Source organism: Rissa tridactyla, chromosome 6 (assembly GCF_028500815.1).
Source record: "Rissa tridactyla isolate bRisTri1 chromosome 6, bRisTri1.patW.cur.20221130, whole genome shotgun sequence".
In the NCBI taxonomy this organism is placed as follows: domain Eukaryota; kingdom Metazoa; phylum Chordata; class Aves; order Charadriiformes; family Laridae; genus Rissa; species Rissa tridactyla.
The window spans coordinates 48,958,720-48,985,750 of NC_071471.1; the positions used below are offsets into that span (position 1 = coordinate 48,958,720).

Here is a 27,031-nt window from a genome sequence, read left to right on the forward strand (position 1 = left end):
TTGATGTTCTTTAAAAGGGTAAATTATGTAAATAATTTGTGCTTTATTTAACACAAATTTCCAATAAACCTCATTCCGTCACTTTGAGTTATGTCACTTCATGCCATGTGACATGAAGGCATTGATGTAAGTTTGATAGGCAGTGCCAACGCTGTCATGTCAGTCTGAGAATTTATGACAAATTATATGCTACAGATATTTTAAAAACTATTGCAGATTGCCAAGGGAAAAAAAAGTCTTTAAAATGTGTAATTACACTGGGTGTATCTTTGGATAGAAAACAATTTATTTAATTCACATAGTTATATTGATTCAATGTTCAGGCTGACATTTAATAAAAAAAAAAATGAAAGGAAATGTATATTGAAATTTCCCAACTAGCTCCTGTTATAAAATATTATATAGCAAAAGAGATGTGTTAATGTAATGGGTTTGGGGCTTTTTTAAGCACTTTGTCATTAAATAATACTGTTAGCATTTAATAATTTGAAATAATCTATCTGAAATAAATCTCAAGACCATATGCAGGGAAAAAAGGCCCCAGCTGAACAGAAAATAAATTGCTTATGAAAATTCTCTTCCGGCAAAGAATACAACCTTCACTAGAAGCGCTAATTGATCTAAATCACGATGTTTTCTTTTTCTGGGTTTTGGGGTGGGGTTTTTTGATAATCTCGATTTTGTACAGATCAGGTCCTGCCTTATAATTTCCTTGTAATCTCTGTGCTTCAGTTGAAGCATGCTGAGAACTATCATGTGTGAACTTTCAAGCATCTATTTTATCTTCAAATTTCTTACTCCTATAATGGAAGAAAAAGGGACTGAATGCCTAAGAATTAATCAAACTTGTGAAACACTGGGGGGGGGGGGAGAAAAAAAAAAAAAAAGAGTAATCTCCATGTACTAATAAGAAAAAATTGTTCCATACATTAAAAATACATTAGTGTTGTAGAACACCAGAAAACTGTCTCACTTATAGCTAACCATCCCAAAAACCAAATCCTGAAAAGAGGCTAATGAGTGAAATGAGTAGATCTTTTGCAGCTGGAGATGACTGTATCTGTAGAAACATAGCTATAGAATCGTAGCTAGCTGAACTTCCATGCTGTAACGTTTTCACTATAAAAACTTTTTCTTTCAGGATACATGAAGGAAGTTTGATTTTTGGCCCAGTTTTCACCAGAGAGATGGAAGGGTGTCACAGGCACAGCATCAGTTAGTAGCAATAGCAGAATTTTCAAGAGAAGAGCCTCCATGAATGTCCTGTTTCTGACCTCTGCACTTTTTCCTGGTCATGCCATGTTGCGTGCTACTAGAGCATGCCATGGCAGTTTACACTGTTGCCACCTAAAACATTATTAGCCAGGGAATGTTTGATTTAGATTATTGTACCAAGTACTACCTACAAAGTAATCACAAAGGCATAGTCCACTCCTTAATAGGATGCCTTCTGTTGGGTGTTCCGAAATTAATCATGAATTCATTTCAACTGAAACAGCAGCTACTTTATGATCACATATACCATTGCACACAGACGTTTGGCTTAGAGCTGTCCACCATCCCCACAGTCAGGAGAATGTCCGAATTCTTGGAATCTCAAAAAGCCCGTACTGCACAGAAAGCTGATTTTTACCTCCATTCAGTGTGACCATATATCAGTTTGTTGCTTTTTACATCCATCCTTAGCAGCTTTAAAAGGGACAGGAAAGAAACAAAACTGCAGAAACAAACCCATCTGGACAAAAGATTACACCTGGAAGGAATGTCCTGCCAAATTTGAGGACAAAGTTTGCGTTTTCCATAGTTTTTTAGCATTTGAATTCAGGCTACTTTTTATACAAACTAAAATACAACAACTCTTCACAAACTCAGAATCGTGGCCTTTCCCTGAATGTTAACACAAAGGCAAAATAAGGCACTGCAGGAGCAAGGAGATGATGGAGCAAAGCCTTCAGCTTCACTTAGGGGAGTTAGCACTTCTGCTGAGGATTTCCACCTTCCTGGGATTTTCATGTCAAGGTACATCTCAGTAGAGGAAAGCCTGACTATTCTGGATTGACCCACAGACCTGATGGCTAAATCCTGTGCAAAAACGTGGAAGGAGACGTATACTCTGAGACATCCAAGCCCTGTGCCATGGGCACTATAGCAGGCAAGGGAGAACACGGAATCACGGAATCTTCAGAGTTGGAAGGGACCTCTAGAGATCATCTAGTCCAACTCCCCTGCTAGAGCAGGATTGCCTAGAGCACATCCCTCAGGGCTGCATCCAGGCGGGTCTTGAAAATCTCCAGAGAAGGGGACTCCACAGCCTCCCTGGGCAGCCTGTTCCAGTGCTCTGTCACCCTCACCGTAAAGAAGAGCAGGAAGAGATGGTCTTGTTCTCTCTAGTGGTTACGTCCTGTGGGTTAATGAGTAAGAGGAGGTCTGAAAGCCAGATTTCTGCCTCCTGTCTGTTTCAAAGACAACTCCTGTCAAAAAAAAAGTCAGTAACACAGCTTTACCGAAGTCATGTTTACAGGCTATTAAATGTTTAGAAGATGCTAGGTGTAGAAGGCCCAGAGTTTTGAAGCAAATGGATTTATGCCATACAAATGTTGGAGGCACACGGGGCTTGGAGATCTTTCTTCTGGAGTTCATGTTTTTCTGCTCAAAAGCTTTCATGCCGCAGATGAACTCTGAATTCTTAGTCAGTGCATTTGAGGTAGAGGCCAATAAAGGTTTTACAGCTGAAAAGGGTCAGAATTGAACATGAGTGGCACATTTCTGACAGAACTCGACTGGCAACAGAAGGGCAGGACTTATATTTAAAAAATCCTGCTAGTAAAGCCTCAAGGTTAAGCCTCCACCCAGAAACATGAGAAAAGTAAACTAAATGAAACAACTTAATCTGCTCAGTTGTTTTTCCTCGTTCATGAGTACAAGTCAATCAGCTTAAAAAAGCACTGGTTTACCAAAGGAAAAAAAGAACAAAACAGAGAAACAACACATTAAGGACATATACATAGCGCTTGAACTGTAACCGTTTTTGCGGTTCTCTCCTGGATGTGGCCAGCTGGCTGCCGCACCCCCAGCGGAGCCTGGCTGTGTGTCCCACTGCCCCCCCGAAATAAGCCCAGCAGCACTGTGGCTTGCTGTTTCTTTTTTCACCTTTTAGGCCAGAACAATAGGAGCTAATAGACTCTTTGTATACAAGAGGCTCTTAGACAGTTTCTTCTCTAAATCCACAGAATTTCAAGAATTTCTGCTTCATGAGAGACTGAAAGTAACTTCTTTCTTTTTTTTTTTTAACACATTAGTTTTGCCCTCTGATGCTGGAAACTATCACCTTGTATTAGGGTGATCTCTCACCCTCAGTACTTCTATGCATAGTTAACTAATCCAGTCTTTAATACCTGGTTTCAAAAGGCTCTCTATGATACGTCTCTTGATAAAGAAAACTCTTTCTCCGTCATAGTAAGTCAATGCATGCGGAATAAAGGTGGTTCAGACCTGACCACGGGTTCTTCGCCTCTTTTTCTACAGGGAATAATATCAGCAGCAAGCTTGTCCTCTTGGGTCACCTTCTCTTCTGGACTCTTTTGGTAGAGGAACTGTGCTCTGCATTGCCAGCTACCAGGCTTACAAAGAGCACCAGCATTTCATGGGTTCTGCCCTGTAGCTCCATCACTGATAGCTTTGCAGCCCCACAGCCTGCAGACCAGAAGTACAGGCACTTCTCTACTTGAAAGGGCCCACTAACTCTGCAATTTGACATGGTGAATCTCCAACCTGTGGCTCACCAGACCTTCCTGCGTGAACTAACTCAGTGGCTTACAAGTTTCACCTGTCAACCATTATACTCACCTTCTTTGTTCTTTCCTCAACAGAGGGAGGTACCATACAATTTGTGGCAGGTGTATTGTATTAACACATCGGTGAAAGCAGGGACTGCAATGGAAAAAATTAAACGTATAACATACGGTTAGGCTCAGATTATTTTACTTGGTGAAAAAACAGTAGCGTCAAGAAATACATTCCTCTAGATCATTGGTGATAGGCAAGGCATCATCATCTGCTTGGTGGTTAATTTAACCTCCTGGTGACCATGTTGGTAGGACCCGCTGGTGCATTTCTGACCCTTTCGCGGCTATGTTTTCAAGCACCTCAAAGTAACTGGGACACAGTTGTTACTGGGAAAAAGCTGCCAGTCTTCTTGCACTGGACAGGTTTCTGTTTTCCTTTATTGGGCCTTTAATTGCTTGTGACGAACGGCCAGATCTCGCTGGCTGCTGCCATTGTGTTGAGGACACTGCCGAGGGCAGTCATGGCTGTGCCTTGATGGCCGTCCATGCATCTGTTTCAACTGTCTGTGCCTGCCAAGGCAATGCGAAGGCGAGCAGCCAGCCACAGGGAGGGGTTTGGGGGACGCTACGGCACGGGGGTGCCATGGCTCAGCAGCAGCTGCCCGGCACCTGCCCCAGCCCATCTCCCGCCTTCCCCTGTGACAGCCCTGGGCTGGCAGCACCCCAGCCCACAGCACCGTGCCGCTGGCCGGTGGGAGCTGGGTCTCTCCTGGGCTCCCGGCATGTCTGGGGCAGAGGCACTGGGCCCCCAGGGACTCGAAGGCACTGGGGCATGCACAGGGGACGTTCCCTCCCTTAAAGATATCGAGCAGCTCCTGAGCACCGGGCGGCCTTCTTGCAACCACGCTGATGAAGTATGGCCTAATCTCTTCTTAGGAGACCTGTAAGTACAGATTTACGGGCACACCCCCACTGTATGCTCTGTCTGCTAGTGTGCCTCATAGCTGCAGCTTTAGCAGCTCATATTTGTGCTAATTGCTGTCATTTACACTGCGCACAGCACAGTTTCCGAGATAAAATTATGACTAAGCTGGTACTTGCTTTTGGGTTAGCCCTTAGAGGCAACGCACAGGGCTGAGGCTCCAGCAAATGGCTCAGGAGATGCAATCGCGGGGCTTCTCCTGCTCCGTGAATATCTCTGCGCCCATCTCCATTTGTTTGTGCTTGTCTTTTCCTCAGAGTAACAGCTCACAACAGATTTGATTTGTGGAAGATGGGTGTGACCCATGTTTTAAATGCTGCCCACGGCACAGCATACAGCCATGGAGGCCAGGACTTCTATGGAGCGACCATTGATTACTATGGTGTACCAGCCCATGACCTCCCAAGCTTTGATATAAGCCAGTTCTTCTTCTCTGCGGCACAGTTTATCCACAATGCCTTGAACACGCCAGGAGGTACAAAATTATTGTTGGTGGCATTTTTCTGCAAGTTGGCAGCCTCTTATAACAGGTCAGCACCACAAGCTCAGTGGTGGACAAGTCACTACATGGTCTCCTGCCAGCCGCTGGTCACCTGCATGGTGGGTGGTGGGAGGCCAGAGTGCTGGGTACATGTGTGTAGCCCTAACTAGGTCCCAAAAAAGTTGACATGAGAAAAAGGGGTGAACAGTGCAGGAAAGAGACCGCGGAAGAGAGGAAAGGAGGCAGAGTAGAGAAAACATATCTGGAAGGAAAGGCTGATTCAAAAAGGGAGAAGCACCCTTTTGACAGCCTCTTTTGAGATCCTCTTATGGCAACTGTATTTGTAAGAATAAATGAATAAAGAGACAACAGTCTCGATTTCTACAGCCACCAACCTCATGAAGAGGCTCATATATTGCAGATGAGCTTCCTGCATGAACAGGGCTGTGCCCCTGCGGAAAAGATTTACCTTTACCGAAGGAGATTTGTAGCATGTTGCACAAGAGACTGAGCTTCTTGGCACTGGTGCAATAAAATACTAATTAACCTGTATTATATAAAAGACCATTTCTTAGCATGAGTAAACTGGCATTAATGGAGCTGTCTCAGTCTGTGTCACAAGTTCTGCCTTCAAAAGAGAATTACAGTCACAGCAAATTGCCTTATTATGCAATGGTACTAGGCCAGTCATTTTTCTTGGTGGCTAATGTGTTAGTGCCATCCTTTCAGGACAGACTTTAGCATTCTTGAAGGCCCTCTGAAATCAGTGGATCTGATTTTCCTCTTGCTCGCAACTGAACAACTTCATTCCTTCAACAGGGTTTTCTTTGATTTATGGGTGTCTCTGAGATCGGGTTGGGATCTTATGGCATTTCTCATACAACTGAGTGCAACAGTTGCAAATTAGACTTAATTGTTAGCACTTCATGTGATCTATCAGAAGGGTAAGAAATACCTCATATTTGCGATGCTACTCTGACCAAACTGGAGAAGGCAGAAGGGGTTTGCCCTCCCTTTGAATTAAACTTCATCCACTGTACTGTTTCTGTTCTATGGTTATAATTTTTTTTTTTTTAAGCAGCTAAAATTTTGGTACACTGTGCAGTTGGAGTAAGCAGGTCAGCTTCCCTAGTCCTAGCATATCTCATGATAAATCACCACCTCTCATTGGTTGAAGCCATCAAAACAGTGAAGGAACATCGATGGATTTCACCCAACCGTGGCTTTCTGAGACACCTGCGAAATCTGGATGTTCAGCTACGGCAGAAGAAGGACTGCTGAAAGGGCAAACCCATTTACATTCACCTATCTGGGTTTCAGCCTTTGTAGCCATTGTGCACATGCAGCTTCCTGTGATCAATGCATGTTGAAAAAATGAAGAAAATTGTGCATCAAAGCAAAAAGTCAACAGAACTGTAAATGGATTAATTCTGATAGCTCAGTTCCTCCAAGACCAGCACAGCCAATGTAAGCTCCGTGTGCTGCAGAGCTGCTGTGCCTAGCGTGGTGCTACCAGATCACTCCACTGGAGTGGTTAAGATGGACCGCGTTTGTTCCTGGTTTGTGCTAATGCCAGAGGCAAGTTCAGTAACTGCATCTAGCTGTACAGTATCTTTGAGTCCCCTTTGCTTGGGAGTGTAACATAACCAGCTTCCTCAGGTTGGTTACAGTTCTCATGTGCATGTTCTCATAAGAAAAGCTTTTTGTGTTTCAGGCCTGGTGATGTGGCAAGGGCGATTTCTTAAGAGCCCAGACACTGCTACAGAAACACTCTTCTTTCGCTGATCTGTTAAATATTGCAGCACTACAGAAAGCTGTGACAGCCTGAAGACCCACACCAGCAGAATAAACTTCTGTGCAGCGCGCTCTGCAGTCTCTGGGTCAGCAAACCCACAAACCTTTTCTTGTGTAAATATGTTTTCAGCAAGATAATGTGTATTATGTAGTATATTGAGGACATTAAAAAAAAAAAAAGTCAGATCTTCAAAGCATTTTGTAAGCTTGAACTCGTCAGTTCACTCTCCTTCCAAATTATCCCAAATCAGCTCTGTGTAAGTGGCTCTGAATCATCCCTGGTTTATCAGGTAGGATCTTAACTTACATTGATGGCTAGGCTTAATTGGTACAAATCAGTTTTGAGCTGTTTTGAGGATGTCACTTTTCCTATCGCCAGTTAATTGGTACTTAAACCAATGTGATTTTTCATACAGCAGCATTTGAAATTCATGCTACCACTCTGCCTGAAAATTAGCTTGTTACCTTGTGGTGAACCATGACGCGATAATCAAATCTACTTTTGCCCTTTGCTGCTGGTTTGATTTATTGATAAGCTGACGTCCCCTGCCAGACAAAGTAAATACATTTCTGCTTGTTTGTTTGGATTTGAAGCATCAGTTCTGATAATTTTCCTCTCTGCCAGAAGAAACTTGCAAGGTTATTAGAAGACTTGTGAGTTGAACCTCTTCCTTCCCCGACTCCCTATCCTCCTGAATTCTTGGAGAGGTTATGACCTGAATGATGGTTCTGCCTAGCAGTTATGGCAATGTAGAAATCCCTCTCTATTTCAGCATACACGAAAGCTTTGCAAAATAAGCATACTTAAGATCCTTTCAGAGGTCTGTTCGACTGTCTGTTCAGGTTTTCCTAAATCTTGCCAAAGAGCTCCACTGACAAGAGAAAGAGAAGACATTGTAGTGTAAAAAGATCAAATAGAAAATCACATTTAAAACCCAATAGTGCTAGGACCATCTTTATACCTCACAAAGCAGACGAGTGGTGGAGGAGGAGCTGGGTTTGCTTTGAAGTTCTCCATTAGACTTAATAGAGATTTATATGAGTTAATATTTCATTATAATTTATACTTCATTCACGTTACAGTAGGTTTTACTCTGGAAATCTTTTGAAGACATGGCATTGAAAAATCTGAAATTCATGTGAGTGAAATAATGCATCTTAATGGCTTTAGGCTGGGCAAAATTAGACACATGTGAGCAAGATTAATGGAACCTCCCATCAGGATAATGCTTCGCATGCCCCTGAACATCTGTCCCACAAAGCCACAGCTGCGAAAGCTGCTCCTGTTGTAAATTAGTACCTGCTCTCGGAGATACTGCTCATCCTGGGAGAGTATTGTTTCACCAGGGTAGAGAAGAGAAGAATAGGGAGTGAAGCTGAGTCAGTATGGCATCCATGCCACCAATGACATGATAGTGATCTTGTACAGCAAGACTTACTTACCCCAGCGGAGGGAATGAATTAGTTAGAAACTCTTTTCAAGGGCACTGGCAAATCACAGAAGTGTTTTTAATCTGTGGAGTGTGTTGCCTGTATTTCCTGCCTTATATACAGCTTAACTTTGGCTCCAGGTCTGCTCAGGGAAAAAGATTCCAGTCAACATAAGCAAAAGAGGTAGAATTAGTCCTGTAACTTCATAAAATAGGAAACAGTCTGCTGTGATGTGCTAGGAGGAAAAGACACCTTCTCACCTGTCACTTACACTACCCATAGTTCAGGTCATGATGTGACATGACATTAGTCCTTCATTGTTTTCCACTATCAACAGGAAAACTTATATTTCAAGTAGTGGTTCGGCAAGTTAGACTAAGGAACAAAAGCAAAATACTGCCTCACTAGTGGCACTTTGTTCAGAAAATGCACATCTGTCAGTAGGGTCTACACAACCCAGGAGACTAAACACTGAATGGTAACTCCTAGCTGAGGGAGGGTCCCATTCAGAATAATATTTAAGTACCTAAAGGTAATCTGGGTACCTGCTGGGCTGGCCAGAGCACCTAAACTCATGCAGCTGTGCCTGCGTCCCCTCCCAGGAGCCCACAGCCTGGTGAGGAGCCGATTGCCTTCCATTTTGCCCCAGTCTTGCCTTATCGTGGGGTCTCTCCTCAATCTGTTCTTAGTTCTTTTATCTCTTTTAAATGTTTTTTTTTTTTTAGTGTTTAGCTGAAGAATGCATCCGACAAAGTTCACAGGCACAGTGCATACGGTTCAGGAATGAGCTCCTCCCATGGGAAAGGACTACACCAGAAAGAAGAGTCAGACCTCCTCTGAAGAGGATCTGAAAACCAATTTTCTGTTCTTTTGGGCCACCTAACCAAGTGGGTCATTAGGGCTAGTGCCAGCTCAGCAGAGGCTGCGAGAGTGTGTCTGTGAGCAGAGAGCACGGTGAAAGGGACTGTCTCAGCTACAGCTATGGCAGACTTAAATCTGCTTAAAGCAATCAGAAACCCATGGTGTCACCTGTAAAAGTAAAATTCCAGTGGAAACTTCCCTTGATTTTATTTTCCAGTACAAGAATTGAGGGCACCAGGTGAAGTCAGTCGAAGCCAGGTCTGAGACGAGAGGAGGGAGTTTAGGTGAACTGTGTAACCCCGTGCCACAGGATGCTGCACAGGGTAAAAGCCTGTGAAAGTTCAAAGGGTAGCTGGAAAACTTCATGGAACAGAAATCCATTCGCGGTTACAAATACCTAGAAACTCCATCCAGATCTGGAAGCTCATGAGCTGCAGCCAGCTGGAAGCTGGGAGAGTGTTAGAAAGCAGTATAATTCATGCTTGTGTGTTCTTATTCTCTGTAGGCATCCACTTACAGCCGCAGTCAGAGGCAGGATAGTGGTCTCGATGGACCTTCGGTGAGGCCAGAACAGCTGCTCTCATGGTGGTTATTTTGAACTCACCCCTCACATTAGCTGTCCCCTCTTTCCTGGTAGCTTATTATTAGAACTGGGTCACATGGGGCATTTGGGACCGTGTCTCGGTTGCGTTGACCGACATTTCTTTCACGGGGAGAGCTCTGTGCTGGCAGGCACAGCAATATAGCTTATGTGGGGAGAGAAGTAGTGTGGGTTTTTTGCATAAGATTTGCTTAATGCAGACTTTTCATTTTTGTGGCTGTTCCCCGTTCCATCAGGGATGTAGCGCTGAGCTAATCCGAGGAGGCGTCAAGGCGCGTGCTGTATTTAGAGACAGCCACCTGCTTGGGAACATCAAGCGGCAGCAGAGAGCACGCCTCAGCAGAAACGCTCCCCTGCGGATTCTGCAGCAGTGGCGTTCCCCCGGCTCTCCCCTGCCTAAATCTGCCCGTGGCCACCAAAGGGCTCAGCGCCTGGAGACGGTCAGAGCCCGCCAGCCCAGGAAGGCCCTGAGCCCACCACCCGCCCTGCCCAGGAACTGCCAGATATTTTGGACAGCTGCAAGGTGGAATTAAGTCACATGGGTGAAGGGTTTCCTAATCTCTACATAGATGATATGTAAGTGTTATTTGAGGCCGAGCTGTTCTGAAGGGCTGGGGAATACGGTACTTGTTAACATATGCTCTCCAACTACTTTATTTAGTTAGCGTTAAACTTCATTGCCTTAAAATAGACTTAAGATTAGCATAGAAGAAAGCAAAAGGACTGTCCATTAAAGAAAGAACCTACAGAACAGAATAAAATTAAATTAAAAAGAGAATAGGTCTCTTTATTGCTTTGCATTATTTTATAATGATTCAACAAATAGGTTTTATAAATGCTGCAAACATTTACCATATGAAGCACAAGACAGATCCTGAGTAGCCTTAAAATTGAACTATGATTGTTTTTTATCCTTTTCAGATTATTTTTAACTAGAAGGGAAATTTTCACATAAACCCAAAGGATTCTAATACTTTATGTTTGTATGACAATCTGATTTGCAGTTGAAATTTCTTACAAAAAAAATATCGATCTTCTGAATGACAGCAGATTTCACTGCTAATTTCTGAAATTTGCGTGGATGGTTGTTTCGCTCTGGAGCATGGAGAAAGCACACAGTCATCTGCACTCAACATGCCCAGTGCCCAATGTTATGCTAAAACAAGTTCTTTCCACCAGCAGCAGATTGCAAACTTGTTGAAATAGCTGGAAAGTACAATTACAATAATTCCTAAATGAAAGAAGCAGGAAGAACTAACGAACCTTTGGCTAATTGCCCATTGACTACAGCTAAAAGTGGGCATTCTTTTAGCTATGAAAAAGCAAAGCCTAAAAATGAGCTAGGTGACTTTGGGGAAATAAAAGCAGGTTTTGCAAATGCAGATTACAAATTGTAGCCTGTTTCCTAATCTCACCGCAATTCCAACCGCGAGCGTGACACCCTGCAGAAGCGCCCTGTGCACAGCGGGTGGCTGCCCACTGGAAGGCACTGGTGGGCACCCAGAAACGTGGTTGTGCAGGTCTGGCCCTGGGTGGGGCAAGGCAAAAGCCATCACGAAATGCAGAGCTTCACTGAAGGAGAAGTTCTTGGTGATGAGAGTGGGAAACAAACCTTTGCTTTTCCAGTTAAACCTCATAACTATACTTGGAAATTAACTTTTTTACTTCGTTAGAACCATTTGGAGAAATAAGGATTTGCAGAACTGAGCCCAACATGTAGTAAAAGCGAAGATTTAAGACTCTATAAAAATCACTGAAATTGTATTGTCTTAACACCATCATTTGATTTTAGACATTCTTCTAAGTGCAGTTTTAAGACCTCCTTTTAATTCCTGTGGGTATAATGCTCCAAATTATTCTTGCATGTTTATTTTAAATCACATTCTGTCTCTTGGGGAAAAAAATGAACGGTGGGAAAAATAGTGTGTACATGTAGTAAAGAAAAGGTGAACTTTGAGAACACTCAGATAACAGGAGTAAAAATGTAAACTGGTTTGTTTGGTAATGCAACAGCTGATTGCTAATATTGAGGTTAAATACCAAGAGTTACAGTCTGCAATCAACGAAACTGGAAGTTTGTCAAGTGCTATAGATGGAATTTTCTTTATTCTGCCAACATCAATAAGACAAATATGATCAACACCTGAGAATAAGGTTTCGTGGGATATTCCTGAGGTGGAATGGGGGATACAGAGAGGATTTGCATTTAGGGCCCAACCCAATACTCAGTGAAGTCAATAAACAGAGGATGTTTCTGTTATTGAGCAAACCTGTGCCAGCATCAGGGCTTGTGCCAGAGCTAAAATAACCTGAAGCAGTACTATCAATTGTCACTGCTTTTTTCTGTGGAACCAGTTATGTGCAGTTTCTGAGGAGCTACTTGAAAATTAAAGGTCAATCTAGAATTAAAGCTGTATTTTATAAGAAATATTTCTCCTTATGACTTTACCAGAAATTTGATGGTCAGTCTCTTTAAATGAGTTAAATATATCTAATAAAATAAAGCAGGGATGGTTGACTTTACATGATGTCTTTCATCCTGAAGGACTTTGAAGTGGTCAACAAACTGATTATTAAATATTTGTCTGGCTATCAGCCATTGCTGATAGGCAGGGCCAAGGCTAAGACCCTTTGGGTTGAAAGGTAAAATGTGCTACATAATAAGCGGCAGAGGGCACAAGATGTAAATTATCCTGCAGAAATCAAACTTCATGGTGATTTTAAGTAGGCAGATTTATCAACTGGAGTTTTGCCAGATTAGCAAGGATAATACCACTCCAGCAAAGAAACATTGTACAACTGCAAGATAGTTTCAGCCTATGCTAAAACTTGAGTGTGTTCTTTCAACATACATATTTTAAGTCCAATTATAGGAACTTCATGAGTTACTTCATGAAGTGAATTTTTGTAAGGGATTTGGGACAGTAAATCCCCATGACTTTGTAGTCAAATAAAGCCTGTAACACTTGCTAAATTTAGAGGAAGTTATAGGCAGGAAACTGTCTTTGCAGAAGTGAAATAACTTGGAATTCTGCATTTCCAACATCTATTTTGAGTATATTCAGAAATCACAACCTTTTACCTTCTTTTACCACAATACTCTTTTTTACACAACAGGTCTCAAAGTGTGGTGGGCACTGAGCTCTGCAGACAGGAATACATTACAAGGGAACAAGATATGTTGAGTTACGTACATGACTCTCCACAGCCCATAACAAGGAAGACCTGAGGAGGTTTGGTGTCACCCGTGCACTGAATGCTGCACAGTTTGCATGGGGAAGTAAAGGACACCAAACTGTCCATGTCCATGAAATGCTTTATTATAGAATACCTGCAGAGGACTTGCCAACTTTCACCTTGGTGGACATTTCTGTACCACCTCTGAGTACGTTCACAAGGCCAAATGAATTACAGAATCACAAAATGGTAGGGGTTGGAAGGGACTTCTGGAGATCATCTAATCCAAACCACCTGCCAGAGCAGGGTCACCTAGAGCAGGTTGCACAGGATGGTGTCCAGGCGGGTTTTGAATGTCTCCAGTGACGGAGACTCCACCACCTCTCTGGACAGCTCTACCACCCTCAAAGTAAAGAAGTTCCTCCTCATGGTTAGATGGAGCTTCCTATGTTCAAGTTTGTGCCCGTTACCTCTTGTCCTGTCACGGGGCACCACTGAAAAAAGACTGGACCCATCCTCCTGACACCCACCCTTTAAGTATTTATAAGTATCGATAAGATTCCCCCTCAGTCTTCTCTTCTCTAGACTAAAAAGACCCAAGTCCCTCAGCCTTTCCTCATAATAGAGATGCTCCAGACCCCTAATCATCTTCATAGCCCTTTGCTGTACCCTCTCCAGCAGTTCCCTGTCCTTCTTGAACGAGGGAGCCCAGAACTGGACACAGTCGTCCCTCTCCTGGTGGTAAGCTGCTGCTTTTACGCAGCACTTTCATTAAGTGGTCACAAATTACTTTAGCGGCATTAACTAAACCTCACTCAACCACTTGGGTAAACCTAATTATCCACTTACAGACATTCTTTCCATTGGCAGTTGGGAGGATCCTGAAAGATTAGGAGTAACCAACTATGTCCAAATCAATGGCACGGATCACATGAGGTCTACTGGTAATTATCAGAATGTATCTTCTGTACTAGGAGAGGAAAAAAAAAAGCAATTATAAAGGGGAATGATGCTGTCTTTTAGTGAGTGGGAAGAAACTTCTGAGTTCTCAGTTGGAATCCACTGATTTTTTAAGTTTTTCTGTATTGATTCATCAGAATACACAACAAAAAAATTGTTACTTTCTGCTTTGAGAAACAGCCAAAAGCTGCAAAGAGCTATCACAGAGACATGCCAACTGGCCATTTACAAAGCCTAACGCCATGTGTTTTCCTGTCTTTCTGGACTCAGATCTCTAGTAACAAAAAGCGGTTCTCGATTTATGAGAGGGATGAATGTAATACCCTGGAGGCTACTTTATCTCAGCTGCTGTAAATTGGATCTCTCAGCAATGAGATGAGATGCGAGTGAGGCAGAAGTACGAACTTACGCAATCTGTGACCGTGGCACTATTCCGTGCAGCCTGGAACAGCACTACATGTATTCGTTCCTATTTGGAAGGGAAAAACTTTGTTCACTGCATTCTTAGAAAAAGCAGATCTGCTTCCCTTGTGCTGGCTTACCTTAAGATCTTCTGTCACTTTCCTCAGGGCAATGCTATCCAAAGAGCTATCCAGTAGCAAGCAATTTCATCAACCTGCAGGATTTACATATTGAACTGAGATACAACATACACCTATGTAAACTCTAAACTCTTAGAAAATAAAAAAAGATCAAAGTGACTGGGAGAAATGTCAGACAGACAATCTGGATATGAGATAAAGATGAAAGGAACATGACGTAAAGCTTTGGCATCAAACCTATCTTTCCTCTCTCTTTAGAAGGTAGAAGGTATTCTACCCCCCTAAATCAGGGGGTAGAAAGGGTACAGAAAGTAGAATTTCGTATTCTCCTCAGCTATTTGGTTAATGGAAGCAAGAAATGTGCTAGATACTCCTCTGGGATACATTGCTGGATTGTTGTCCGTTCTGCTCATTAAAACTCATAGAACTCAACTCCAAGAGAAAATAGGCCTGTGTTTAAAGTTAAAGCCCTTAAGGATATCCCTGGACATAAAAAGATGCTAACCTGTTTTGCAGCATTGGGACCAGCAAATGAAAAGGGGGAAAAATGTTGTAGTCCAACACGTAGAAGTCGTCACCCAGATGGGGGACAGAATTTTCCCACCCTGGTGACAACACACGCTCAATGGTTGGGGACTTTCCGGACATACCTTCCTCTCCCCATGCCTTGTGCCCAGCCCTATCTTAGCTTTATGGACTTGAGATTTACAGCAAAAGTAGTAAGTTTTCAGCCATAAATTAGCCTTATTTTCATTCTCAGAATTCCTTATTCCCACCAAAATTTTTTTTATACAAACATTGCTGCGTCCCTAGCATCAGTGAGCACAGAAAGAACAAAGTTCTTTAATTTTACAGGAATATTTCATAAAGGAACTGATCTTTCAACCCAGCTGCACTTGCTCAGAAGACAGATTTCTCCCAGTACCCTGTCTTCTGGCAATGTTTCACTAAGGAAAGGGGGCTGCAAAGATAAAATACTAATCAGACTTTTGAAAGGACTGCCCAAATTGGCAAGCTAAACTAGGCCACCCTGGGGTAGTTCTCATCTTGGAGCTGGTCCTGGCAAACAAATTATAGTTTTAGACTGAGGTCCTAGACAGGCAGCGGTAAGATACCTGGGGAAAGTTGCTGGTGGCAATTCCAGCATCTCGGCAGAACTACGTAGCATTTGCCCAGAGCTCATTTGCCGCATGCATACATTTCCATACTAAATAACGCAGTGCAACATCGAAACACCAATGCTGGGGCCAAAATAATCCTTGGGGAAACTCCCAGCAAAAAACAGTGGTGCAACCCTGGGCTGAATTTGCCCTCCTATTTCCGAAAAGAGGAGTCTGCCAAGGACGGTATGGCCTAAGACACGCACAGAGCTGGCGGGCTTTCAGGTGTCAAAATAGAACCAGCACAGCCGTCCGCCTACACCCCGTGCTTCACAGGCGAGACGCAGGCAAGGGAAACAATCAAGTTGCCTGGTGGAAAAAGCGGCTTCCCAGGATCGCTGTAGCCACGGGTGCAATTGTGATCAATCCACATTGGCAAGTATCAGCTTTCCATGTGTGTTTCGCCTAAGGCAGGCTGCCTGCCGAGAGCAGCTCGGGCAGGCTGACGCATGCTTGTTATCACCGGCGTAAATATCTCTGCCTTGTGTTATTGTGGCACAAAGCAGCTGGACCATTTGAAAATCATTTAAAAAGCACTATAAAATTAGGGCTCCAGTGCTCTTATTTTATGACTTTCATGAGCAGCCATTGCCTAGAGAGAAATTATCCTCTTTATTTTCAAGGCTAAAGGTTCTTTTAACATTCATCAAAATCAAAGTGCACCCTTGATAATGCATTGAGCCGTTACTTATCTAGTACAGACTCTTTACCTTCCGCATAATATCACATTTGAGATCTCAGTTCTTCATATACAACTCATTTCATTGTGTCTGCTGTTGTTTTCACCAAGTGAATTTGCATAGTTTCAGGAGAGGCTGGCTGATGCCCTGAAACATATTCTTTCCATAATTCCTAATTTTTTTTTAATTTCTAGAACAATAGCCTGGAGTGTTTTTGTTACTGATCCTTCCATAAAAATGGTCAATTACCTCTTCTGGCAATAGATTTGCACAGACCAATTAAGCACTGTAAGCGAAAGATTTTCAAGGGCATAGATAGCACTTAGGTGCATAACCTGATAGACCCCCCTTTCTGCCTTTGAAAAATCTCTCCCCCACATACAAAAAAAAAAAGTCTTTGATAATTTTCTTTTTTTCCATTCTTGTTTTCACAGACAGCTTCTTTACCAAACTCGGGAAAACGGTGAGTGAACCAAAGCAGCATGAAAAAATGCAAACAGTACAAAGGCAAAGCCATTCTTTTTAGAAATAAAAAAGAAGCGCAGGTGTATCGACCATACTTAAAGCTCAGATCTGAAGGGCTTGGGAAGAGACACTGCAGGAAATTCTCAGCCCCAGAGGCTGTGAGCAGGGAATGGTAAGTTCCTGCACATCCTCTGTTCCGTGGCTCAGGAAAACCATCGTTTTCCTCTATGTTGTTCAACCTGCCTTAGGTTTCTGTAAGAGACTGGTCACCTTATTATCCAGACATCAAATACAGACTGAAGATAAACATTTAGAAACTCATAACCTTAGCTCTGTTCTCACGATTCCCTCTTTGGCCAGGGTTTTGTCTTTATTCCCTCTGAGGGTAGCAGGCTGCATTCCTGTGCCAAAAGGTGGCACGTTTTCAGATCTCTGCAAGGGGGGCTGGTTGGTGCTAATAGATCCCGCTGCGAAAGCACGTGTAGCCAAGTAGAAGAACTGTAAGGTCAAGATGCAGCTTCCTCCATGGCGGAGATGTAGCCAGCCAGAAGGCAGGCTGCGTGTGCGCGAGGGAGCCCTGCCACCATGCCAGCACCTCTGCTAGCAGAGGGAGTTCGAATCTTTAACCATAGAGGTCTTGCTTGTCGTCGCCCAGTTTCCGATTCATTGGCAGGATGCTTAAGCTAACACTGGGCACAGGATGGAGTTACTTGGTAATCACAATTGTTTATGGCCTTAGGAAGGTAGAAAACAGGACAGGCATGATCAGCAGGACCTAGTACAGTCTGCTGTCACCATGGATGAAGAAAGTGGGACAGGCATTTAGTAAGGCAGGATAAAAAAGCACCTCTGCTCTGTGGCACGTTTGTCTGTTCCAATAGTCAGCAAGCCTATAACCACCTTTCCGTGTCTGATGATGCCAGAAATAGAGAAAAAGGCCCAACTGAGCTGACCTTGCTCTGGGCTCCTTCATTTCAGACCAGATTTGATCTTTTGGGTTAGGACTGATCCACCCAGACTCAGCCCTTGCTTGTGGCAGTGGTCAAGAGTAAGCGGGAAGAGAAGAGTTCAGTGTAGCCCCCTCAAGACGTGATCCAGCACAACCATGATTATGTCACCTGTGCAGGAGCTGCCTCCCTTCTGAGCTCACCTGTGCATATGCTTTTTCCCCTCTCAGATATATACACTCACCCAATAGAATAGAAATAGAAAATCCCTTCCACCCAGAGCTTTCAAATTCCCAGACAGTGCTGAATTTGCCTTTGTTTTGGGGATAAACTACCTGTGCTGAGAGGATTTTCCACTATTGTATTCACTAAAAAAGTCTGCAAATTAACATTTGAAGTTAATGCTTCAGTGATGAAAGGGGAGGATTTTCCTTTCAAGCGTGGAAGGGCAACAGTTGTCTATAGAGTGTTGTTTCCCCCATGCATACATACCTACTAAAACCTACACGTGTAAAGGGTATGTGCTTGCTCACCTCATGCCCAGAGCAGGATTAAGCATACCCTGGAGGTGCTTTGACCTAGATGATCGGTTGTAGGAAGCCTGGCAAAAGGACCCAGGTTGTAGGATGTCCTGGAGAAGAGAGATTCAAAGTCATTTTGTGCTCTGTTAAACCTATCAATTTTCAGGAAGACTTAATCTACTTCTGAATAGCGGGACCCCGTAACTCAGAGGTGGGCAGCCAAAGGGCAAAAGAAAGTTCCTGGATGCTGGCAGTGCTCTTGTGGTGTTGCCAGCAGCCACAGAGCTTCCATCGCTCACTTTACTCACAAGATGAAGCTGATTCTGCTGCTAACCACAGAACCAAGCTGGGAACAAAGTCATTTTACCAAAAGGAGCAATATAAGGAACAATACCTTAAAAAGCCAAGTAGGATCAGAATCCTGAGGTGGAAGGTGTGAGGGCACTGGGGTCTGTGTTAGCATCATCTCATGGGGCAAGGGTGTTCCTGCCCGGGTGATGGTCATCCATATCATCAGTTGTTTTTCCTCATTGTCACAACAGTTGAAAGTTGCTTTAAATGCTTTTCATTTGCTGCTTCGCTTTTGATCCCTTGTCATCCTCCTAGCCATCACTGTGAAACGAATCTTGGTTCATAGTGAAAAATATATTCCCCACCTGGGAAGGAGATGCTGGATAGTTGGTGCCTATGTTATATAATTCAATATCTAGTAATGGATATTATTGACATCTCATTCATGGGAGATGTAGAAAAGATGGCAGGGCAGGTTAGACCTGAAGGTCTGGCTAGTCAGTCATTCTCCACCAGCCCAGAGCGGAGTCTAGGGGAAGACAGCGTAAGAAACAGGACAACTTTAGAGTGATTCTTCCCCTGCGCATCTTCCAGCTTGTGGCCTTCGATACATTGGCTACTTCCTAAACCTCATGGTGCTTTTAATTACTGCAGACCGGACAGAAGGTCTGGTCGTAGTAAAAAACTCCCTAATTGCCTCCCCCCGTACTGCCCCCAGCAAGCACCCTGCCTCCATCGGCTGCGGGAGGTCCGCTCCGGCGCGGGGGGAGAAAAGGAGGGGGCCGGAAAGCTGAGCCAGCTGCCGCCGCCGTGAGGCTTTGTCCCCGCGTCCGACGGACCGCAAAAGCCACTGATAAATTTCCTCCATGCCCCGTTCTGAGGCGAACTCAGGACGGGTCGGCAGCAGCCTCCGCCTCTCCTCTCCCGGCGGCAGCGGCAGCCGGCGCGGTGTCGCGGGGGACACCTGGCGGGGGACGGTGGCACCGGGACCGGGACCCGGACCCCACCGCCGGGACCTTCGGAAATAACTCCTACCCGCTAATGACCGCCTGATAATTTTCACGGGTGCCCGATAACCTCTGCAAGTTTTCTTTAGTTTTACTTTTTTTAGAAGGATGCAGGGGAAGCATCGCTCTGGCTGGGGAAGAGGAGTAACCCCTTTGGTTAACTCAAAGCCCCCAGCCAGTCTGACAGCACTTTCCAAACCAATTTCCATTCATGCAGAGGGTTTATTTCCTTTAAGAAAAGTATTTGAATTGAAAGCAGCTGTGGAGAGAGCATGAACAGCATGGACTCCTCCATCCAAGCCCTCTTTCGAAGCTCCCCCAGGTCCTGAGAGGGGCTACTGGCCATTGAGATGTCCCCTCTGTGAGACCCATGTGACTGGAAGGTCAGTTTTCCCCTGGAGAACAGGCAGGAGAGATGCTATCTGAGGTGACCAGCACCACTAGCCCACTGCTCAGTCCAGCAACTCAATGCAACAGGTTGTCAGTGCTCGGGCACGTTCTCCCACCCAGCATTGGTCCCTTGCTGGCCCTCCCAAAAGCCAGAGGAAGGGGATGTTCACACTCTCTTGGCTCTTTTCCTACTATGACTGGAGGAAATAGGAAAGGGTAGAAAAACATATTTGGAAAGAGACAGAATAAAAGACTTAAAAAATCACCCTGCTTTTTACTTTGGGTGATTGCATTATGGCCTGGACTGGTTTGTTCAACAGATTTTGCCAGTGGAGCAAAACCAGGCCAGACTGCAAAGTGCATATGAAAAATGAGCACTGTTGCAGGCTTTTCTTGTACAGAAAACCTGCACGGGAAAGGATACAGCATAGATCATTTGATGTATACACTCAGGTCAATACCAATTTAATTCATCCAGTACATTTCACATTTATCTTCTATCCAACAACCAGTGCAGCTCCTTGTATATCAGTAACAGCTTCTTTTAAAAGCCAGTCATGAGTATACTATGCATTTTTAAATCATTCAACATTGCTTTCTTCTGCCATCTTCTGGCAATATGAAAAACCACAGCGTTTCACTAACAGCAGTGTTGCTGCGCTGGTCTAAGGCAAGGGTTGTCAGTAAAGGCAGTGTATAATTAGATTAATTGACATAATTGGGAAAAAATATAGCCCTTCTTGCTTATTTGACAGCTTGCCTAATTCTTCTAGCTCTACCAGTTGATCTAGTAGCAGTGGCTCGGTGGTTATCCCAGGACAAAACGCCTGTTTTGTAGACCTTGTGCTTCTTGAATGTCTGTAGCAGCAAAGAAGAGTTGCATAACGTGTGAGGCTTTATCATTTCATAACAGGACTTCATTGAGCGTACCATAAATATTTTGAAGAGAGTCCTTTTTGCCAGTTTTGCTCTCGGCTCTTCATAGTTCCTTGACAAAAGGCATCTTTGTTTCCTATGCAACCACAGGAAGATCTTGTCCGATAGGCAAGTAAAGCTTTTCCTTCTACTGCAACAACTATTTCTTTCTGGTCTCTCAGTGCAAACACCAAAAATCGTGCCAAAGCACCTTGTATTGTTTGCTTAGTTCTAAAGCAAAACATTTCAGTATTTTGTTAAAAATGTATATAAGATTTAGATAAGATTAAATTACCGTTTCTCTGGGTTTTTTCCCCTTTTCCTGCAGTCATCCAGAGGTTCTTTGTAAATGACTAGTCCTGATCCCCACTCTCCTGTCACAGTAGCTTTTCCCACATAGTTTTGCTAAAAATATGAAAGTAATATATGATAATTAAAAAAGGAAAAAATTCAAAAGGAGAAAATGCCAATATTTTTCCTTAAAATAAACTCAAAATTCAGAGCCAGTGAGAAAAACTAGTCACAAAATTCCAGCCTGCAAAGAGAACATAAATAAAAGCTGTTCAAAGCTTTGTGCATTTTCACTAGCACCAGCAAAAATGACTGCTTGGGATGCCAGGCATTGGAAAGAAAGGATGTTAAAGCTTTTTATAGCTCATGGATGGCTCCCATTACCATTGTACCTGAGAAGCTTGAAATCCTTAATGTATTCCTGCTCACAGCAACTTTCTCAAGTGGAGGTCAAGCCTTCCCGGGGCTGTGCTGGAGGCATTGGTGTTTGCTTTGGGAAAACGGACTGTTACATTTGCAGCTGGTTCCCAAACCGTCTATTATAAACTGCCTGCAGCAGGCACAACCCTCAGCAAGGCTGCACCCCTCCCTGCTACCTGTGCTTGACTCACCCTTCCTGGGGGCCAGGAGACTCCTGCTTCGCTGGAGGCTCTTCCTCCCTCCATCACCCCCCCGGCTTTGGCATCTATCTGCAGTCCACACCAAGCCTCAGCAAGAAACAGCAGCAAAAAACCTGACAAGGTAAAGGTGAAAAAAAAACTCCAAAAACTTGCTGGCACATGACAAACCTTGCTCCTGCCCCGTCTGACCAACTGCAAGACTCCGGTGGCATCAACACCGCTTCTGCAGAACGGGCCAGCGCTGCTGGCTCCTCACAGAGACAGGGCAGCCAGGAATCCGGCAAGGGAACTCCTTCCCACAAGCCAGCAAATGGCAGGACAAGCTCTCCCTGTGACCCTGGGACTGGACATCTCACAGAGCAGTGTGTCCCCCCAGCCCTTGGTGCCTCATCCACCACCGCCTGGAGAGACAGCTGCACCACCCACAGCCCCCGGCTGCTTGCACTCTGCTTTATCTGGTACCCCAATACCAGGGAGGAGCAACAGGAAAACCACCTCCAGCTTTATTTCTTCAAATTCAAGATAAGAAGTTAGGAGCAAATATTCATCAGACACATAGTCAAAAGTTTGCAAGAGAAAGTAATCACCAGTAATCACCTCTTAGCTGCTTTCATGCACCACATCAGTGGTCAATTCCTTTGACACAAACTATGACCTTACTTAAAAGATAACTTAATTTAAAAAAAAAAAATCATTATTTTAAAGTCAGCAATTAAAAAAATCTTTAAAAAAATAATCCTGCTCTGCCCCAACAAGGCTGAGAGTGTCCCTTGAAAGCTTTGTGATTTGCCTGAAAAAGCTTAAGTGCCAAAATAGATCTTCCACTGTAGAGTTTTGAAGTCTTTTGCTCTTGATTCCACTGCAAAGAGTTTGTACAGCTTTGTCAACCTCAGAAAAAGGTGCCTTTCTCATAGGTACCCTTTCATGCAAGGCAAGGCAAGGCGAGCACTTCACTGCTTGTGTTAAAAGCGCAGGGAGAGACAGACAGCTCAAAGACACCACTGCCAAACGACTGAGGAATATCAAAAACCCTTTACTCGCCCCTTCAAATATTCTGAAATCTTGCAAGCTTGACAGCATTGTCAATTTTGTATTGACAGCAGCAGTCAGAGAAAAATCATTTGAGGAGTAAATCAAGGAGAAGGAAAAAAACCCAACCCTTTAATCCACAGTCACACAAATCCATACTGCCTGCAGAAGGGCAAGAGCTTTGGAGCCCATTTTAATACCAATATATTAACATCCTTGTTTGTCTTTCCTGAGGCTTGCAACGCATTTCCCGCCCCCCCGTCTTTCAGACCCTGGCCTCTTCGACATCGTTTGTGTCAGAACTGTCCATAACTTACACCTATCGCCAGCCTGTGACACCGAAGAGACCTTGGCGGTGACAGTGCTCATTGAACTGTTATCAATATCAAGGTCACTTTGTTTTTCCCGCTCTCGCCAGAGCTCCTTGGCCCTGAGGACATGGGGTGCCCACGGCAGGTCTGTGCCTTGGCGCCTGGCAAGCCGCAGCCTCTCTGCTCTATCGCTGCCGTTATGTAAGGTTAGAGCCGAGCTTCTACTATTAGAAGCAGTTAGCTGCATGGTGACTGCGTGCTCGCCTGACTACAGTGTGTAGCACAGCTACGGCTGCTGGCAGGCATAGGACTAAAAACTAGAGCTATTTTAATTCCGGGAGAAGCACGAGCATAGCCGAAATGCGTCAAGAAAAACCGTAGTTTGGGGGTTTTTTAATTCCTAGCTGTGGTACCCTGGACAGGAGCGCCCCAGAAGAGAACTAAGGGGGAAATCATCACCCCAGGCTTGACAGATATCCACAGCTGAGTCGGAAATTATGGCAGGAGCCTGTGGAGGGCAGCGCTGTCTTGCTGGGGATGGTGCGCTGAATTGCTCAGAGATGCCAGCTGCTAAGGTAATACTTCTTTTTTTTATCTCCTTTGAATCTGAAAACTGCAGATTTGAAAGCTGTCGTCCTGCCACAGCCGTGGCGTGTCACTGCAAGCAGGACTCCCCATTTTTCCACCCACCGCCCCCATTCTTCAAGCACCCCTTCCTGCAGTGTTAGCCCCGTGCGTGGGCAGGTGCCTTTTCCTTGGCTGTGTGACTTAAATGTGGCTGTGTGCTCTTAAATGGGAGGCTTGAGGGAGGTAGGCTGGGGGCCAGAGGCAGCACGGAGGTTCTCCCCCCTTGGAAAGATATGGTCTTGGGAAAATATCTGCAGATCCGTTACATTGCAAAGGAAAGGAAATGCTCTCGAGGAGCACTTCCATGAGAAAGCAATAACAACTGCTTCCCAAAAAACAGTGGGGCACAGGTGAAGCTCCCCCCACCAGCCTGAATCCTGCTGCCAGGACCATCAGCCCGGCTTGGGAAGCTCTGGTCCTCCTGGGGGCTTGCCTTGTCCCAGCACAACAGTGGCTGCGTGACCTGGGATGGGGCTGCTGGAAGGAGCTGTGTGAGACCCAGTGGTGGGAGGCCTCGCTGGGACTCCCCACCTCACCCAGGAGCCCACCTGAGCTGAGACACTCAGGCTTCGTCTCCACCTGCACCACTTTGCAGCTCTGCCCATACCTGGCCATGCACCCCCTTGACTTCCCGCTTCATCCAGGACCTGCTTCACCACCGCGGGCTCTCCTGGCTACCCCAACCCCTGGCTGGGGGCTGGTTACACTCACCTGCCCTGCCCCCTGACTGCTCCTGCTCCTGAAACAGCCTCAAGTGTCCCTGACGTCCCCAGGTGCTCCCATCTCCTGTGGGACAGCAGCAGGCTGTCTCTGACCTGCGGCAGCCCCTCCAGCCCCACAGGCAGCCCTGCAATGGGAGGGCTCATGGAGGAAGGAGCCTTTTCCTCTCCAGCCCAGCTCAGGCTCCTCGCAAGCAGAAGCTGGTACCTTCCACCTCAGTTTGGAGGAGTCAGAGAGCCCCATCATAAATGTACAAGGCTGGGTGTGAACAGAGGTGTCGGGAGGGGGACAAAGCAGCAAAGAGGTGTGAAGACTCAGATTTTCTCCCACCCAGTAAAACACGGCAGCTGCTGTAGGGTGAGGGGCATCTGCGAGCTGAGCCGAGCCGAGCTGCGGGGGTAGCCATGGAGGGGGTTGCAGGGCTGCTCCTGCTCCTTCCCCACACTGCGGTTAAAGAGAGGGCTGTGTTTTCCAGAGCCCTCGATCTGGCATCTTTCCCAGGTAGTAAATTCTCTTAAAAACCGAACCAAACAGAGCTTTAATTGTACATTCTGCTTTTCTCTTCACTCTGGAATAATGGCAATGGCATTAATACAGTGCTGCATTGAACACATACCCGCACTGAGGCCGAGGGACTGATTCTGCTTTCCATTATTCAGGGGCACTGCCTCTGGTGAGGCACATCAGGGTTTAAACAGCGAGCAGGAGCAATGAACTTCTACTGTTCCCTGCTGTTTGAGTGTGGGCAAAATAAAAGGCCATAATATATGATGCAGTCAGCCAAGAAAGCAATATTGCTCTGCCATGTGCACGCTGTACATCGAGACGAGTCCAGGATCTCATTTCTAAATTCCCATAGGTGCCTCATTTAAACCATCAGCCATAACCTGCTTCTCATTTTCAATACCACTTGGTATTAGAGCTGCAGTGAACTGCTGGTGAGAGATTCTAATTCCTGCAAACAAGCCCCTGTAGGCCTGCAAGGAAAACAGAGAGTTCCCCTCTCGGTTGCCTGCTAGGTTCCCATCTGGCTGTTTTAACTTTGCTATTGCTTTTAAATGTGCCTGTTTCTGCACACGAGGCTTTCAGCTCCACCTCAAGAGACTCCTGGGTTCTCTTAGCATCGGATTCTGGCCAAAATGTAGAGACACAGATTGGGTCTTCTTAACAAAAAGGAAGATCAGATTTCACATTACGGTATCTGAAAGATTAATTCCACTTACATGATCATTTCCCTGTGAACCACACTTCTTTCCATCTGGATTTTTCCATCAGGAGGACAAAGAGCCATAGTGTTAAGCACTACCTGCGAGAAAAGAGCGAGGAGGGTAAAAGATGAGTGCAGAGATGCTTGCTGAGAGAAAAGAGAAGAAAAAAACAGAGTAGACAGCAACTGCAAATGCATTGAGAGACCTTTTTATGTTTCACGTGAGTTATATTCTGATCTCATGCTTTGGTATTTTGGACCATTTAGTTTGTTGGGTTTTGAGGTAGGTATTTTGTCAGGTAATTTAGGGTATTTGGCTGCAGAAGATTTCTGTATCATGTTATTGTTATCTAGTGTTTGTGTTATTGTAGTAACCACAGGTCCAGCCAAAATCAGTGCCCTGCTGTGCCCGAGGCTATCAATAATCTCATGGAAGACGTTGTTATTGAAAGACGCCTTGTCCCCATCCAGGCTACCACCACAACCACACGCAGAGCTGTGGCAGCCGGGAAGGTGCTGGCAACAGGGATAGAGGAAAGACGACTTGGGGCCCAACTAATGCCGTGCCACAGACTCCTCCTGGCATTTCAGACAGTCATTTAATCTCTCTACAGCTCAGTTCGGTCTTTATGAGACAAGGTAACAACCACGGCAAAATGGCAAGAGGCTTCCCCCATTACAGAAGTGAAAATTGGGGTTAGGCAAGTAAGTGGCTGCTCTGTTAGTTCGTGTTCATTTTTAGCTAAACAAAACATGTTTTTTTCAACAAGGAACAAGCCAATTCATCTTGTTTTAATATTTTAAAAGATTTTATGCAATGCTAAGGTGAAATTCCAAAACAAAAGTAACTTTGAATAGGAAAATGAAAATGGTCTTTTTTTTTTGAAATAACAAAATGAACTATTTCAAATCTACAATATTGAAGTGTTTGCTTTTCTTTTTTCATAACTTTGCTGAGTTTTCTTTCACTGGAATCTGCAAATGCAACACAAATCTGTTAAATGCTTTAGCCAATTCAAGTCAGTGGGGGCTGTGCGTTTCTTTTCTTTGCCAGAAAAATCTTCAGTAGGAAATGGTAATTGTTTCCAGTGTAGAAAAAGAAAAAAAAAAAAAAAGAAAAAAAAAGCGCCTTGCAGACTCTAGTACTCAAGTGGCCGGATAATATCAGGAGATACAAAGCTCAATTAGGTTGTTGCAGATGAGATCTTGGAAACACCAAGTCCCGTGGGAGCTGCA

General features: G+C 44.6%; 2 protein-coding genes across 8 annotated transcripts in view; both read left to right on the forward strand.

Annotated features, from left to right (window-relative positions):
- Nucleotides 1–4,482: 4,482 nt before the first annotated feature.
- LOC128911617 (dual specificity protein phosphatase 13-like) lies at nucleotides 4,483–7,629 on the forward strand. Its single transcript, XM_054206797.1, has 3 exons — nucleotides 4,483–4,728; nucleotides 5,025–5,242; nucleotides 6,330–7,629. Exons 1-3 carry the CDS (start codon nucleotides 4,568–4,570, stop codon nucleotides 6,527–6,529), a joined length of 579 nt encoding a protein of 192 aa, XP_054062772.1. The 5' UTR covers nucleotides 4,483–4,567; the 3' UTR covers nucleotides 6,530–7,629.
- The window catches only part of LOC128911616 (dual specificity protein phosphatase 13-like), a 30,430-nt gene continuing 7,987 nt past the window's right edge, over nucleotides 4,589–27,031 (forward strand). Inside the window, exons 1-3 of one of the 7 annotated variants that reach the window (XM_054206790.1) lie at nucleotides 4,591–4,728; nucleotides 13,053–13,115; nucleotides 16,893–16,917. The gene's annotated coding sequence lies outside the window, so the exon portion shown is untranslated. Of the gene's footprint in view, nucleotides 4,729–9,773; nucleotides 10,512–13,052; nucleotides 13,116–16,051; nucleotides 16,154–16,888; nucleotides 16,918–23,645; nucleotides 23,817–27,031 lie in introns of those variants that run through there. The other 6 variants (XM_054206791.1, XM_054206792.1, XM_054206796.1 and 3 more) reach the window with 6 other exon arrangements.